General features: G+C 44.6%; 1 protein-coding gene across 1 annotated transcript; it reads right to left on the bottom strand.

Annotated features, from left to right (window-relative positions):
• Positions 1 to 316: 316 nt before the first annotated feature.
• GNAT2 (G protein subunit alpha transducin 2) lies at positions 317 to 16752 on the bottom strand. The gene is made up of 9 exons (XM_032155100.2): positions 16622 to 16752; positions 9525 to 9695; positions 7232 to 7274; positions 6806 to 6947; positions 5611 to 5768; positions 3273 to 3401; positions 2935 to 3064; positions 907 to 1060; positions 317 to 507 (listed from the first exon to the last, which is right to left on the bottom strand). Exons 2-9 carry the CDS (start codon positions 9640 to 9642, stop codon positions 317 to 319), a joined length of 1065 nt encoding a protein of 354 aa, XP_032010991.1. The 5' UTR covers positions 9643 to 9695; positions 16622 to 16752.
• Positions 16753 to 16848: the final 96 nt, after the last annotated feature.

Raw genomic sequence — 16848 nt, 5'->3', positions numbered from 1 at the left:
GTAGGTAGGGAAGTCATCTTCGTTTTATAGTTGAAAGACTCAAGACTCAGAAATAAAGCATTCACATTTTTCTATTAAGTTGGAAAACCAGTACTGGAACCTGGGGGGTCTTCTAACTACTGGCCTGTGCTCTTTAAGCTGCAATAGCTATCCCACTTTGAAAAGAATGTATGAAACACAGTTGCAGTCATGTATACTCCATCTCCAAAGAATGGATTCATTCTTCATGTCATGGTATATTGACTATAATTTTCTGTTTTTAATTACCCAGATTCCAAACCTGTTTATAGAACTTATACCTGAGGAATGGTGAGGATTAGAAGAGGCCACAGTCCTTGAGGTTTTCTTTGATGATAATATCTGTAACTGCATCAAACACAAATTTGACATTCTGTGTATCTGTAGCACAGGTCATGTGACTGTAGATTTCTTTGACATCTTTTCGCATATTAAGGTCAAGGAACTGGCTCTTGATGTAATTCCCCGCATCATCATAGGAGTTGTTACCTGGTTTTCCAGAAAAATAGTGAAAAAGTAGAATAAATGTACCCTTGTTAGTTGCTGACTCACTTTAGGTGATTGACTTGATCCTTGAAATGTTGTTAGACAACAGCAGTGGGGCCTATTTTTGGAGGTTCTCTATTGCACTCCAGTGTTTCTCACTTTAGTTGAAAAGAAATTGAGGAGAGGTGTCTCTCCACCTTTGGTTTTCAGTAGTTATCATGTGAAGTCAGTGGCTCTCCTGCATCTAATGCCTGCTGTATTCCAGAGTATCTGAATTTAAACCCTGTAACTGTGCCCAAGGTTCTCCCTTAAGTTCCTTTATGTCACCTTGGCCTAAAAAATGAGACAATTGCCACTCACTACTAAAAGGCATTATTATTATTTCCAGCCCCTGACACTTACCATCATACTCTGGAAAACAAATGCTGAGATGGACTTTCTTGATTTTTTCCTCAAAGAGGTCCTTCTTGTTGAGAAAGAGGACAATGGAAGTAGCCGCAAAGAACTTGTGGTTACATATGCTGTTGAACAGATGCAAAGACTCATGCATACGATTCTAGTAAGAGGAAACACCATTGGAAATATCAGATTTGGCTTACAGAATATCTACCTACTTCCTGCTCTTGTTCCCCTTGGAGAGTCCAGTGCTCCAAATGTAAAAAGCAAGACAGAGAACAGCTTATCTCTTTTTAATGTACCAGAGTAAAGCCAGACAGATGTGGGATCGTTTTAGTTCCCTATCTTTCTAATAGCTGTGTGACTTGTGGAAAATTATTGAGCTTTTTCTGAGTCTGTTTTCCTGTCTTATAGGGTTATCATGAAAGCTAAATGAGATTGTATATGTATATTGTCCATGATAGTAGCTGGCATATAGGTCTATAATATGTGTAATGCAGATCTTTAGCAGCCAGGGTGCAACTGAGAACTTTACATTTTATAAGTAGTGCTGATAATGGGTTGAAACAGGCCCAAGTTAGCATGTGCCCATATGCATCTCCAGGATGATTTTGATAGACTTCTTTCATGGGGTCCCAGATCTCAGTTTGGGCTACTTTGGTCCTGCTGCCACATGGTGAGGGTTAGAGAATTTCCCAGTGCCATACCACAAGCATTTCTGCTCTCTCATTTCCTTCTCTGATTGCTACTTAGCGAGAAGTCGTCCTACATATCTGCAGAGGCTGCCCATTGCCCCAGCCCAGCCTGCTTTTAGGGAGCAGGTCTTTAGGGTTTTGAAGTATGCTATCAGCTGACTTGAGTTCAGTCTGCTTATCTAATAAAGCAAGAACAATCCCATTTGTGGCTTTTTCCCCACAATACTCCTGTAAAACCCTTTAAGGTCTCATAGACTTGTTTTATTAATGTCTCATAGACTTTAATAAACCTCATAGACTCATAGACTTTAGGGTTAAAGATGGAAAGTCTTATAGACTCTAATCTTTAGGGTTAAAGATGGGAAGTGAATAGGTCTGTAAGACATTTTGATTAGACAATATTCAGAGTGCTCTAATGTGAAGTTAAAACTACCAAAGGGAAGGGAAGAGAACAAGCTGTGGCAAGGGATAGGAGTATCCCTTTCATCAGCAAGCTGTGGACCTCCATTTGTAAGCAGATGCTTGGGTGAAATTAACGTTTTTCATGCCTCTAACCTTTCCCAAATTCAGAGAAGGTCATCAACAAGCTGTGGACCTCCATTTGTAAGCAGATGCTTGGGTGAAATTAACGTTTTTCATGCCTCTAACTTTTCCCAAATTCAGAAAGCAGATGCTTGGGTGAAATTAACGGTTTTCAAACCTCTAACCTTTCCCAAATTCAGAAACTGGCTGGGCTCTAACACTTGTCCTGTAGAACTCCTGTCCTACAGAATTCTACAGGCTAAAGAGAACCACTCTTGGGTAGTCTTCCAGCTGCCAATTTAATTGGCATGAGAGAAAGCTGGTCTGCAAGTCTCTCCTTACTCCTATGGACAGTACATTTTTAGCCTTCTAAGTGGGGTTACTAGTTCAACCCTTCTATTATGTTGCAATGAAGATTCATATCGTATGTTATTTTCTCTGTTCTGTCATTTTCATCTCCTTCTTTAGGCAATTTGGGAGAGTACTAAGTGTAACTCCTTTGCTTTGCCTAGTTGATGGTCCCTTATCTCTTTGCACTCAATTCCTCTTATGAGCTTTGTGATGTCCAAGTGATACTTAGATGTCTAATTTGAGACCAAGCTCACTCTCAGTAAATTTGGAGCTCTAAAATGCTAATCTAGAACCTGCAGAAGAAGTGGTTTTTCTAGAATTATTTGCATGAGACATTGATTGGTCTGCTGGAGGGCTGCTAGACTGAAATTACCTAAGTTGGGGCAGTAGAGTGACACAAGGCTTAGAGAAAGGGTCATGGGGAGAACTTGTTCTACCAAAGCTGCTTGGTGCAAAGGCCACTCACCACTTCATCATCTTCCACCAGCACCATATCATAGGCACTGAGGGCTGCACAGAAAATGATGCAGGTGACTCCCTCGAAGCAGTGGATCCACTTCTTTCTCTCTGATCTCTGCCCTCCCACATCAAACATCCTGAGGGAAGAAGCAGCTATTTTCATAGGTATGCCCAACATGTGACCTATATGCCTTTGATGGTCACCCCATGAAGTGGGAGAGGAAAACGGGGAGAAGCAGAACAGTAATTTAGATTAGGCTTCACCAAAGGCCAAGAAGCCTGCCTGTGCCCCTTTTCAGGGTTCCACACGTGTATCCGAGATGCCCCAGGGAACCATGCACTTACCTGAAATTCAAGTCTTTGACGGAAAACTTGGTTTCAATGATGCCCGTGGTTTTGACTCTGGATCGGAGCACATCTTGCTCACTAGGGAGGTACTCAGGGTCTGTAATTCGTTCTAATTGGTTCAGGTAGCTAGAGAAAAGTGACTAGCATCAATGACAAATTTTCCACAGACGAGGCTAAGAGACGTAAAAGGTATCTTACCCAAAGTCACACAGCTAATTTGGTGATAGAAATCAGGACTAGAAGCCATATTGTTAAATTTAGGATTCTTTCCTTCAAACCTTCATATGTCATTAACTAGAGGAAATGGAGGATGGACTGAGGGACAAGCCCATTTGAGGCAGGAGTTCCAGTGCATTTAAATCAAGTTAGATAAGTTTTCCTTGGGTTTACCCTGACTGCAAGCTTTTGTAGATTTTTGAATGAGATTTAGTGGTTTCAGTGGGTGCTAAAAGTTCCATCAAGAGGCAGTAAATTGAAAGAGACTTTAAAGACATGAACCAGTGCAACACATGGACTTTGTTTATATCCTGAATCAAACTGGGGAGGAAACATTCGAGATAACTGGGGAAATTTGAACACCGACTTGGTGATATTGGATGCTATTAAGGAATTGTTAACTATTTGGGTATGATTATATTCTTTTTATAAAAGGGGTCAATATTTTAGAGATCCATAATGACATTTTTAGGATGAAATGATACCTGGAATTTGCTTCAAAATAATCCAGTAGGGAATGGAGGTAAAAAGAAATAAGGTTGGCCATGAGTTGATTACTGTTGAAGGTAATTCATTATTTCTACTTTTGTATGTTTGAAAGTTACCTTAAAAAAGAAAAAGTTTTTTTTTTTTTTTTTTTTTTTTAAAAAGGCAGCTGGGCGCGGTGGCTCACGCCTATAATCCCAGCACTTTGGGAGGCCGAGGCAGGCAGATCACAAGGTCAGGAGATCAAAACCATCCTGGCTAACACGGTGAAACCCCGTCTGTACTAAAAATACAAAAAATTAGCTGGGCATGGTGGCAGGCGCCAGTAGCCCCAGCTACTGGGGAGGCTGAGGCAGGAGAATGTCGTAAACCCAAGAGGCGGAGCTGGCAGTGAGCCAAGATCGTGCCACTGCACTCTAGCCTGGGTGACAGAGTGAGACTCCGTCTCAAAAAAACAAAACAAAACAAAAGGCAAGAGGAAGGCAGATGTGAACTGAGATGACTGAGAGGAGGAGGGAAGCACAAGTAACACAAGTGCCTATTGTATGCCAGACATTTTAATGTTCAGATTCTCGTTTAAACTCCTAAGCCATCAAGTTTCATATCCCCATTTTACAGATGGAGAAATTCAGAAGAGTTAAATACTTGGATAGGGTCAAGAGAAATTGTGGTGTATTATGAAAAATATTCAGCTTTGTAGTCAAGCAGCCCAATGCAAGTGCAGTCTCTGCTATGTATCTACATGACCTTGGGCAGTTAATTAACTTCTCTGAACTTCAGTTTTTCCATGTATAAAATGAGGCTAATTAGAAAGGTACCGTCTACCTTAAGGTCTTACTGCATAGATGGGTAAAGGGCCTTGAGATGGTATACACAATACACCTAGCAGTGACTGGGCTTCGAGTGCTCTGGGAACAGTAAGTGATAGCATTATTACAAGATTAGGAGACAGATGGTTAGGTTAAATAAACTCAGGTTTGACTTTGAAGCCCATACTTGTCTATGATCCCATACTGTCTGAGGTAGGATTGATAAATTATGTCCCTTGGCTTTTTGGAAGCAGCTTTGCAATGATGGTACTAATTCCTGACCACCTTCCCTTGGTTTGCCCTTGTAGTTTGTGTCCCCTGCCTTGGCATCGTGCGATAAGATGCTCTAGGTGTAGCAGACTCATTTCTGCTTAGCGGCCTAAGTAGATCCTAGATTACCAGATAGAAAATTTTGCCCTGAAAGAGCCATCATGAATCACATTACTCCTGCGAGAGTGTATGACAGAACTGCAGGGCTATCTTAGGGTTCTGGAATGAGAGGCTTAGTGTACACCTCAATTAAGAGAACAGGGCTGAGGGCTACTAGGCAGAACACCTCTTGAATTTTGCATCTTCAGTCTTGTAGGCTGTAGTGAGCCAGTGTAAAGCAATATAAAATGACAACTGTGGCAGATCTCCCCATAGCATTAAATTCAAAACATTGCTGAAGCCTAACAAAACAGATCCACAGGCTGAATTCAGTCTGGGTCTCCAGCTTTCAATGCCTGAAATTTTGGGTTGGGTGAGATTTCTCCCAACCAGAGAGAAGACTGGCTAGAAGATTGCTTAAGCATCAACCACCCTTTCCCCAGTCAGAGTCTTACTAAGATGCGGAGTCATTGAGCTGGTATTCTGCAGCTCTCTCGAAGCAGGCTTGCACCCCACCATCCTTCCACAACCTCCTAATGACCTCCACGAGCTCAGGAGGCATGGTTCCCTCCTCAATGGAGTCAGCCAGGTTGTTGAGCTGTCGTCCGTCATCCTGTAATGCAGAAACCTGGTTAAGAACTTCACAGGAGTAATAGCTTTCCAGGAGGCTTCTGGGAATACTGCTGAATGGAAATCATTTTACATTACTACGAAGACCTAAGATGGAAGCAGTATCCAGTGAAACTTCTATGTAAGAAAACATACTGATGAATTTTTGAGTATGCTCCCCAGATGCAGAGGGTGGCACTATACCCAGCCCTAGGGTGTGTCTAAAGCGAGGCAGGGGTCCCAGGTATTTCCTCTCTGGAGTTTCTGGCTTCCATCCTTAGTCTGAAAGTTTACTGCCACAAAACGTGGGTCCTCTTGCTGCAGAGAGACTGAAAATGTAAAGGCCAGATTGACCATGAAATAGACAAGATAGAAGACAGGGACCCATCACCTTTGTTCTTCAGCGATTGAAAGCTAGAAAAAGGCCAGTACTAGAAGTAGGGATTTCACTTACAAAAGTTCCATGGCCAGGAACCCCCAAGGGTAGCAATTTAAATGGTAAAATAAAGTAAAAAAGCAGAGGAAGCTGTGAGCAGCTTTATTTTGTAAATATTTGTTATAAAGTAGGGCTTGAGGACAGGCACAGTGGCTCACGCCTGTAATCTCAACACTTTGGGAGTCTGAGGCAGGAGGATTGCTTAAGGCCAGGAGTTTGACACCAGCCTAGACAAGATGGCAAGACCCCTTCTCTACAAAAAAATTTTTAAAAATAGCTGGGTGTGGTGGTGCACACCTGTGGTTCCACCTACTGGGGCTGAGGTGGGAGAATCACTTAAGCCTGGGAGGGTGAGATTGCAGTGAGCCCTGATCACACCACTGCATTCCAGCCTGGGCGAGAGAGGAAGACCCTGTCCCAGTAAAAATAAGGGTGGAGGTTGCTTACTTCTCCAGGACTGCATTAAGAGATTTGAAACTCAGCAGGTGGGATTTTAGTTACTATTTTTCTTACCCATCTTTCCATATAGTTTGTTGGCCTCTGGTATGTTTCTTCTCGCTAGCCTTTCTGCTTCCACCCTTAACCACATAATAGTAATCACATACCGCACAGCTTGGTTCAGCATAGTCGATGCCCAGTGTGGTCATGGCCCGGATGATAGCCAGGATGGACTGCAGCACATTTCCATAGATGATAGCCTTGAACTCCAGGCATTCTTCTGGTGAATAGCCATCCTGGTGAATGATCCTGCAAGGGGCAGACACTCTGTCCTTAGCTGGACCTGAGTAACCAGACCTAAGGGATTAGGAATTTGGGGGTATTTAAAGGATCATAAGAATCCTATCTCTCTGTTGCTACTGCTTTCTCAAAGTGGAGGGTGAGGGACAAGGGGTACAGATGAGGGGCATTGGAATCAGATCCTTTATACCTGGGCTCCTTGAGGCTAAAGAGCCTTTCACTTTGAATACCTCCACTGGCTGTACTGACTTCTTCACCCTATCTCAGTCCTTTGGGGCTTTGTTTCTACTCACTTCATCTGTTTGACGATGGTGCTCTTTCCTGACTCCCCAGCACCTGGAAGGAAAAATGCTTATGCTTTCGATTTCCACCAGTTCTCCTCAGCCTTCCAGGAGATGGCCTGGGAGAAGTAAGAGCCACTGCTTGCTTGGGGGTCTTGTTAGGGGAGAACACATAGGGATGACTGCTGCCCTCAATTTCTGGCAGGCTTGAGCTCAGGCCATTCAACCTGGATTTAGAGCAGTTTCTTAACTTCAGTACTATTTAGTTTGGGCTGTCTCATGCATGGTAGGATGTTCAGCAGCATTCCTGGCCTCTACCCACTAGAGGCCAATAGCACCCCACTTCCCTAGTTATGACAACCAAAAGTGTCTCCAGACATTTCCAAATGACCACGGGGAGTCAAAATCTCCCTGTTGAAAACCACTAACAGATTCAGGGGGAGTCCTTTAACATTTCTCCTCTCTGCCTATTTTTGACTCAGGAGAGTGACCTTGGGGTAGGATTGGAGAGAGCTGGATCATTTCACCAAAATAACTATATTTTCATCACCTTGCTGGTTCCCTTTTTTTTTTTTTTTGAGACAGGGTCTCAGGTTTGTAGCCCAAGTTGGAGTGTAACGGCACGATCTCGGCTTACTGCAGCCTCGACTTCCCAGGCTCAAGTGATCCTCCCACCTCAGTCTCCTGAGTAGTTGGGATTCCAGGTGTGCGACATCATGCCCGACAACATTTTTTTTTTTTTTTTTTTTTTTTGAGACAGTCTTGCTCTGTCTCCTAGGCTGGAGTGCAGTGGTGCCTATCTTGGCTCACCGCAACCTCTGCCTCCTGGGTTTTAAGCAATTCTTCTGCCTCAGCCTCCTGAGTAGCTGGGACTCTACAGGTGCATGCCACCATACCTGACTAATTTTTGTATTTTTAGTAGAAATGGGGTTTCACTATGTTGGCCAGGCTGGTCTCAAACTTCTGACCTCAGGTAGATCCACTCGGCCTCCCAAAGTGCTGGGATTACAGGTGTGCACCACTGCATCTGGCCATTTTTTTCCCCCCCGTAGAGACAGGTTTTCACCATGTTGCTTAGCCTGGTCTTGGATGGGGCTAAGTGGGTTCCCTTTATTGACTAACGTGTCCTAATGTCCTCATTCACACTCTGCTCTCCCCATCAAAAACTCAAACTTTCTAGTACTGAGTTTATACTACCCTAATGCCTTGACGACCTCCTGTTTCGCTTGTGCTTGTTCCCTCTAAGCAGCTTATCCTGAATCTAGAAGAAATCTGCTTAGGCTTAAAAGATCTCCCAGTGGCCCCACCATCTCTGTTTCCCCCTGCATAACCTCCTGGGCTCCTTAGAGTCTGGTCCAGCTTACAGAGATATGCTCCTTTAGTGTGTCCTTATGACTGTGCCACAGATCAGCTGGGGGAAAAGAAGGCACCTTAGCCTAGTGCGTCAGCTCCCAGATCCCTTGTGGGGGCTTGGAAACCCAGCTCAGGCATCTAATCTTCTGCTACGTAGACCCTACCTGCTCCAGCTACCCTACTTCTGTGGTACCAGTGGTTTGTTTTCCTAAGCCATGTGTCTCAGATGTTCTTGTCTTGGTTTTATTTACAGCCATGATCAATTTCTCTGACAAATTGAGGTACTTTTATTTTCTCAGCACAGACCAGTGATCTGCTTAGGAGCTAATCAAGTTGATGAACCTTCCATCTGGCAGGGGCTTTGCAGGCAGCTATTGAATAGAGAGCCAGGAAGGGACTGCTGTACATAAAGACACCATTCCTCCTTCCTCAGGGCCCCCTACTTCCAAAATTTTTACTGAAAACAAGAAGGAACCACTATGCTTGGCAAAAACCAGTGGGACTATCTCTGGGACTGTTGGCACTGACTGTATGGTGGGACTTGTGAGCCTGTTGGTGAGGGAAGGTCCTGTTCTCTTCTGATTTCTTGGCTTAGAGTTCTCTGCAGGTTGGGTACAGTCTGCAAGTCCAGGGTCCTTGAAGCCAAAAGGATGTGTTAGGTTTGGTTAGATTTGGAAATGGGTGGGTTCATGGTGGCCCTTGCACTATTCCTCGCTCAAGAGTAGAAAAACTCTGGAATAGCCTTGGCATTCTGGATCCCCTTGGGGTGGCTGTTTAGGCCCCATATTAACTCAGCTCTAGATCTCCTGATCCCCTAGCCTGAGACTGTGTAGAGGAGAGGAAAAATGACCTGTCACCCCTCCTTCCCATGGGGTGAGGTAGAACCCAGCGACCCTTCAGGAAAGCAGGAAGGACCCCTGCCTTCTCTGACTCATCTTCCCACCTCACTCACCCAGCAGTAGCAGCTTGACAGTCTTGGCTTCCTTATCAGCATCCTCCTGCAGCTTCTTTTCTAGCTCCTTGGACCTCTTGGCCAGTTCTTTGTCCTCAGCACTGGCTCCACTTCCCATATTTGCCGTCTTGTCAGCTTTTTCAGGCCCCTAAGCCTCTCTCGTAAGGTTTCCTGTATGTGAGATGGAAGAGAAGGAAAAAAGTTGGGATTGAGTATCCCAACTTGGCTCCCCTAAAAGCTGGTCTGTACGATGCCAGGTGAGAGAACAGGCTGTAGGGTCTTGCACTCTGCCTACATTGACCGAGACTCCCTACTCCAACTGGAGACCTACTTCTTAGTCTAGGGATTGTAGCCTTTATATCTAGCAATGTCATAGGTCAAGCCAATTAAGAGCTTTGTCAATATGGCAAGGGGTAAGGACTCAAATGTTTCTATAACTAGGGAAATGATCTGCTGGGTTCTGACAGAAGGATAGGGTGCACAACCACTTCCATCCTTTAAGGGGCTCATCCCCTGAAAGTCTCTTGCTTCCTTGGATTTATCTGCATCATAGAGCTAGAGATTACGGGCACATATGTAGGAAGCATTCCTTATGTTGAGCCTCCAGATTATAAGGTCTTGGTTTCAAGGGCTTCAGGGTATCAAAGCATACTCGTTTACCATAGGCTGGTCCTGGCCAGGAAATTTGTTTTGGGTGGTGCCCTTCCTTGGGAAGATTAGGAATATTTCAGCTCCCGCAGTGGCTGCTGCTCCAGGAAGCTACTAGCATTGTTCCTTTGCACTGGCCCCTCTCTTTGTACTTCTGTTATTAGCACTTATCACTTCATATTGTATGTCGTTTTACAAATCTTTTCCCTCACTGCATTTCTCCCCCTGGAGCTCAACGGACCAAATCTTTAAACCTCTCAGAACTTGTAGTTTATTCGTGGATCAAAAGGTTTGGTGAATGAATAAATGTAGGAAAAGGGTATATGGTGAAGAGAATGGGGTTGCTTCCCTTCAGCCCACTAAAGCTAGCTGAGTCCCAACTTCACTTCATAAATGAACTTTGCTGGTATTCAGTGTGGGGTTTGTGCTGCCTCACACAACAAACTCTGCTTCTTTGGGAAATTGGACTCCAGATTCTGGCTTCTCAAAGGTTGGGGCAGCTCTCTCTCCTTCTGGCTCTCATCCCAGCTGCCCTTTCCTGGGGGAAAAATGAGGGTGCAGTCTAGCAACTGCCTCACAGACATTTAGGACTCCACAGGTTGTACTCCTCTATGCCAATTATTTCAGTTTACTTAAATGAGTGTTGCTGGTGGAGCCTCCTCAGGTGGAGATGTTTTAGAATTTTGTTGCCCAAAATGTGGATCAAGAGCCAGCAACATCAGATCACCCGGAAGCTCATTAGACATGCAGAATCTCAGGCTTTAACCCAGAACTTCTGATTCAGAATCCACAGTTTAACAAGATCTCAGGTGACTCTAAAGACATTAAAGATTGGGAAGCACTGCCCTAGGGACCTGTTTTCCCCTAAACTTACCTAATCCTAAGAATCACCTGGGTTGCTGGTTTCTGTGTTTCCTCAAGTCTTAGGTGCCACTGACTAGAAGATCACCCTGCCTTCCGAGATGTTAAAATAGTGTATGTTTTTAAATGGTATGTTAGAATCACTCCAGAGCCGGAGAAAATATTTTAAGCTAATATAGGTAGTTATCACGTCTGTGAAGTTTGAAAAACCCTGGCCTGAAACAGTTCTCAACTTTTAGTGTACAGTGGCATTTACCTGGAGAGCTTTTTAAAAAATACTGATTTAATTGGTCTGGAGTGCAGTCCAGGCACAAGGATTTAAAAACGTCCCCAGCTGATTCTAGTGGACAGCCAAGGTGGAGAACTACTGAGGTCAAAGGATGTAATTTGCTCTTTCATTTTAGAGCTGGACTTGTGCAGCAGTGGCCAGTTGGGACTGGGAAGGTCAGGAGTAGAATCTAGGTCTCCCCGCCTATCAGGTACCCTGAGCCATAGCTAATTATCTTCCTCCTTCGCACCACCTTTCAGCGACTGTAGGGGCTGATGGAGAAATAGGCAGCTGCTGAGGTGCCATGGTAGCCATGTTTTCCCAATCAAATTGGCAAGTGCTTATTGACTTAAGGGAAAACAGGAGAGTCTCTTTGAAATTGTGACTATCTTGGAATCTTGGTTATAAGGTTTCAGTAATTATACCCCACTGCTAGCCCTGCTCTAGCCTACTCACAATACTGGTAACTCACACTGAGGCCAGAGCTATGCTGAAGGCTACACTGTTCAAGGGGCTGCCCGGACCTATTAATAATTATTATGTTATGGTTATTATAATTAATAACTGCTGAACAATGTAAGTGGCACATACCAGTTAATTATCACAATAACTGCTATCGTCCCCAATTTACAGACTAGATTAACTGAGACTTGAGAGTTAAGTAACTCATTTAAAGTCAGCTGGGCACAGTGGCACACGCCTGTAATCCCAGCACTTTGGGAGGCTGAGGTGGGCGGATCACCTGAGGTCAGGAGTTCCTGGCCAACATGGTGAAATCCCGTATCTACTAAAAATACAAAAATTAGGCCGGGCACAGTGGCTCACGCCTGTAATCCCAACACTTTGGGAGGCCGAAACGGGCAGATCATCTGAGGTCAGGAGTTCGAGACAGCCTGGTCAACATGATGAAACCCTGTCTCTACTTAAAAAAAATACAAAAATTAGCCAGGCATGGTGGCAGGCACCTGTAATCCCAGCTACTTGGGAGGCTGCGGCAGGAGAATCACTTGAACTTGGGAGGCGCTGCACTCCAGCCTGGGCAACAGAGCAAGATTCCATCTCAAAAAAAAAAAGAAAAGAAAAGAAAAGAAAAAGCCCAGCATGGTGGCATGCACCCAGCTACTTGGGAGATAGAGGCATGAGAATCGCTTGAACCTGGGAGGCGGAGGTTGCAGTGAGCCGAGATTGCACCACTGCACTCCAACCTGGGCGACAGAGTGAGACTCTGTCTCAAAAACAAAAAAACGAAGTTATATGGCCTAGTAAACAGACAAACCAGTGATCCTTCTATGACTCCCACATAAGTAGCCAGAGAGAGAAAGCACGGACAAATGCATGAACTTGATAACAGCAGCCCTTGTTAAAGGAACCACTAAGTTGTTTCACACATAGGGAAAGTGGGCTTGTTCCTTTTTCTGCTACTACCTCTGCAAACTTCTGTGCTGCTTCTGCTTTGTTCCCTAACTTACTGGGTGGAAGTTCCCCATTCTCACTGCTAAGCTGAGAGAGGGAACTGCTAGCCCTCGCCTGGCCTGAGAGTACAGATCCATTACTGTGCATACATCATCCTGATGCCTGTGACCTCCTGCCTCTGCCTCTGTTGTCAGCTCCTGTGCCTTTCCTGTGGCTGTCCCACTTTATGATCACATTTACGGACAGTTTCCTGATGAAGTAAATAAGGTATGTAGTGCTAGTTCCCTTTTGGAGGTGAGTAAACTGAAGTACAGAAAAGTGATCCTCACATTAATAAGCAAGTTGGTATCAGAAGCCAAGCCAGAGCTTGGGTGTTTTGATTCACAGCCCTTTATAACCATATCATTTGGAATGAAAAGTAAATCACTGTTTCTTAGTGATTTGGGCATGATTCCTGAGTTAAGGGATCTGTCTGACATCCGTGGTAAGCCTTGTCTTAAGTGAATTGTGGGTAAAGACTTGTCTCAGATGGAGTGGGAGGACGTGAAGGATGAGGAACTACCTTCAGGACCTTCCAGTCCATAGGCAGAGGTGGGGGAAATTCACAGAAAAACAAATCAGTTAAAGGGATACTGCAGTAATGCTGGGAAATTCAGAGCTGTTTAAGAGACCTAGCATTCACCCCTTGTAGGAAAGGCAATCAAACACACATCTGACTGTCAGACTGACAAAGTTCTATGGCAGAAGAAAGAAAAGGGTGATTGTGAAATGAATAGACTTTCCACAGAGAAGCAGAATAACAGTGGAAATGGGAGATAAGCGTTTTGGGGAAAGGAAAGAGCATGAAAACAAGAGGTAGAGGCACAAGGTACAAGGTGTGCTCAGAGAAGACTGGGACTTTGATGTGACTGGACTGGAATGAAAGGTGCATGGAGTGGAGGGCTGGGAGGTGAAGATGAAGTCAAGAAAGGGAAATTGGAGCCAGCCAGTGGAGCGCCTTCAATGGCAAGGGGTTTGGCTAAAATCCACTGGGGTCTTATAAACAAGTATAGATGGAAACAGCTGTATGGTGCTATAAACACAATGCTGGGTGACGGAGTTGAGGGGGAGAGGGAGCTGGCTGCTGGGAGAAGCTGAGAAACCAGAGCGGAACAGCTTGTTTCTAGAAGAGCCTAGGCGTAAGGTATGGTTTGGGAAATTGCCTTGGCCAAGGACCTTTTTGGAGCTGCAGATATTCTCTCCCAAGTTTAGTATCTGTGCAGATTGTTCTGGCCTAGCTAGGGAGGCTGACATCACAAGTGAGCTGAAGTCCAGAAGCAAAGAAAAGCAGTTCTTCAGAGAAACAGAAGAGCACCATCATTAGGGAGCTGGGATTCCAGGAGGGCCAGTTAAGGAGCCATGTGGGGAACAGGCTAGGAGGGGAGGAAGCTGTGTTTGGAGCTAGGGAAGATCCCAGAGGCTCAAAGGCAATGAATGTTAAGGCCTCAGTGCGAAAAAAGCCCAGGCCATAGGATGACTCACTCCTTTATTTCCCAAGCTCTGTTCTGTGTAGACAATGAAACCTCACTGAGATTCTTGCTGGTATGGAGTGGGTGGAGGGATTGATGCTTAACTATAATCAGGGCCGACCTCCTAGCAGCAACAATACACCAGATGACCTGGAAATAGGGGAGGGTTGTAGAGTGAAGGGTGTGTTGCAGATGGGACTAGGGGACTAGCATAAAGGGACTAATGAACTGGTTTGCCTGGGCTGGGTGGAGGGCAAGGATTGCCACCTATTGGCTGCTGAGGTAGGTAGGTCTGCATTAAGCAGGATGCTCAAGAGACCTGGCCCAATGCAAGATACTATCTTTAAAACTATGTCAACATTTGCATCTTATCAGAAGATACATGACATTCTATGTAGTTACATGGTGCTTGATTTTTGAGATTCATTTTATTCATTCTTGAGAGCCCATCAGCCTCAAAATCCCTAAGCGCCCCGAGACCAATTCAGTGGACCATAAATGTAAACAGAATAGTTTAAGTCTGGGGCTAAGACCGAGGGAAGGCTGGGTTGGGGGGACTGTGGAGGCAATTACAGATTTTTACAGATTTTTGTTGATTTCTATCCCCTTTATTACAAAAGTTATGGGTATGTATTATAATTTTTAAAATGCAAATAAAGAAAATAAATATAACCATAATTCCATCACTACAGGTAATCATTGGTAAACTTGTTGGTGTGTTTCTTTTCTACCCGTGTATATCACATAAGTAGGACCATACTGTGTATAGTGTTTTGCATCCATTCTTTTACCTAACTTTATATTGTAAACATTTCCACATCATTAAACATTTCTCCAAGAACAATTTTTAATGGCTATATTTCATGGTATGAATATTACATAAACATTCCCCTATTGTTCGACCTTTAAAGTATCTAACTTTTCTATGCAATACACATTGTGGTGCCGAACAACTTTTTGCATACATATTTTTCTGGCAGCTCTTTTTAGAAAAACAACTTCCAGAAAGTTGATTACTGGGTCGAATAACAAGAACCTTTTTTTTGAGACGGAGTCTCGCTCTGTCACCCAGGCTGGAGTGCAGTGTTGCGATCTCCGCTTGCTGCAAGCTCCGCCTCCCGGGTTCACGCCATTCTCCTGCCTCAGCCTCCGGAGTAGCTGGGACCACAGGCGCCCGCCACCACTTCCGGATAATTTTTTGTATTTTTAGTAGAGACGGGGTTTCACCTTGTTAGCCAGGATGGTCTCGATCTCCTGACCTGGTGATCCACCCGCCTCAGCCTTCCAAAGTGCTGGGATTACAGGCGTGAGCCACCGCGACCAGCCAATAAAAACCTTTTTGAAAATTTTGATTCTATATTACCAGATGGCTTTCAGAAAGATTATATCAGTGTTTAAGGCCACCAGTAATGTGTTTGTGCACATGTACGTGTGTGTGTGTCTCCCATCTCACTAACTATACCCTTGCCAACCTGCATTAGCGTTTGTTTTTGGTTTGTTTTTTAGTCTTTGCTATTTTGATTAAGTAAACCTGGTTATCTCTGTTCTCTTTTTAGTTTTATGGATTCTGTGTGAGGTGAAGAGGCCAAGTTTTTTAAAGTTTGTTCAGGGAACAGTAGACAGGGATCAATGGAAGTGGCACCAGATGCAGGTGGAGAAAAGGGTTCAGGGTCCAGAATCCAGCGTGGGGAGAGAAGAGGGAGGCAGAGTTTGGAAAGGAACTCTGCTGTGGGAGTGGTAAGAACTGGGAGGAGCCAGACAAACAGCATTAGAACAACTGGGTGTGGGGGGCAAAGGCCTCCTACAAGAGGGAAAATAGGGAAGAGATTAATTCCTGCTACTGCATTTAATTATATTGAGTGAAGTCTTAGGGACTTCCCTCCACAAGTTCCCTTTAGGTCGGATTATCTACCCCTTGGCAGTGGGGAAGCTTGTTGGATAGGATGTCTGCAGACCCCAGAACGGCTGCAAGTGAATGAACCTGTGAGTGTCAACAGAGAACCAAGGCCAAGGCTAAAGCAATGGTAATACATGAATACTGAGTACTAACTACAGGCCAGGCACAGTTCTAAGCAGTTAACTTATATTAACTCATTTATCTTAACCACCATATAAAGCAGGTACTCTTACACTCATTTTACAGACGAAATAGAAGCACAGAGAAGTTAGGTAACTTGCCCAGTATCAGTCAGGAAGTAGGTGAAATCTGGATTTGAACCCAGACATTCTGGCTAGAGTTAAAGCTCTTAACCACCAAATACAGAAATGTGGGAAGGGGAGCCAGAATTGCAGGGCACAACCTCCTACCTACGCCGGCCAGAAGAAAACAGACGACCAAGTGAGATTGCAGGGGCAGGACTTCTGCTTAAAATGAATCCTGGGACAATAATAACAGCTACCTTTCATTGGGCCCTGACTTCGTGCCAGGCACTGTGTAAAGGGACTTTACGTTTAATCTTCACAGTAACCCCTTTGAGTGAGGTACTGTCATTACCCCATCTTACTGATGAGGAAGCTGACGCACGGAACTGGCCCAAGACCCAGGGTCGGCTCAGGCCAGCCCTACCGCGGTGTGGTGGCTGCCCACGTGGCGCCCAGGAAGAGAAAAAAATGGCGAGGCGGGGTC

This window comes from Hylobates moloch, unplaced genomic scaffold, assembly GCF_009828535.3.
Source record: "Hylobates moloch isolate HMO894 unplaced genomic scaffold, HMol_V3 SCAFFOLD_5, whole genome shotgun sequence".
Taxonomy (NCBI): Eukaryota; Metazoa; Chordata; class Mammalia; order Primates; family Hylobatidae; genus Hylobates; species Hylobates moloch.
The sequence above is the reverse complement of the archived record's forward strand: the minus strand, read 5'-3'. Positions and strand labels throughout refer to the sequence as shown.

Bases quoted from the DNA above. Each gene is read 5' to 3' on its own strand.
- GNAT2 (XM_032155100.2), bottom strand. From the start codon at position 9,642: ATGGGAAGTGGAGCCAGTGCTGAGGACAAAGAACTGGCCAAGAGGTCC. The intron at 7,275-9,524 runs GTGAGTGAGGTG...TTTTCCTTCCAG, and splicing joins TGTCAAGCTGCTACTGCTGG to GTGCTGGGGAGTCAGGAAAG. The intron at 6,948-7,231 runs GTGAGTAGAAAC...TGCCCCTTGCAG, and splicing joins ACCATCGTCAAACAGATGAA to GATCATTCACCAGGATGGCT.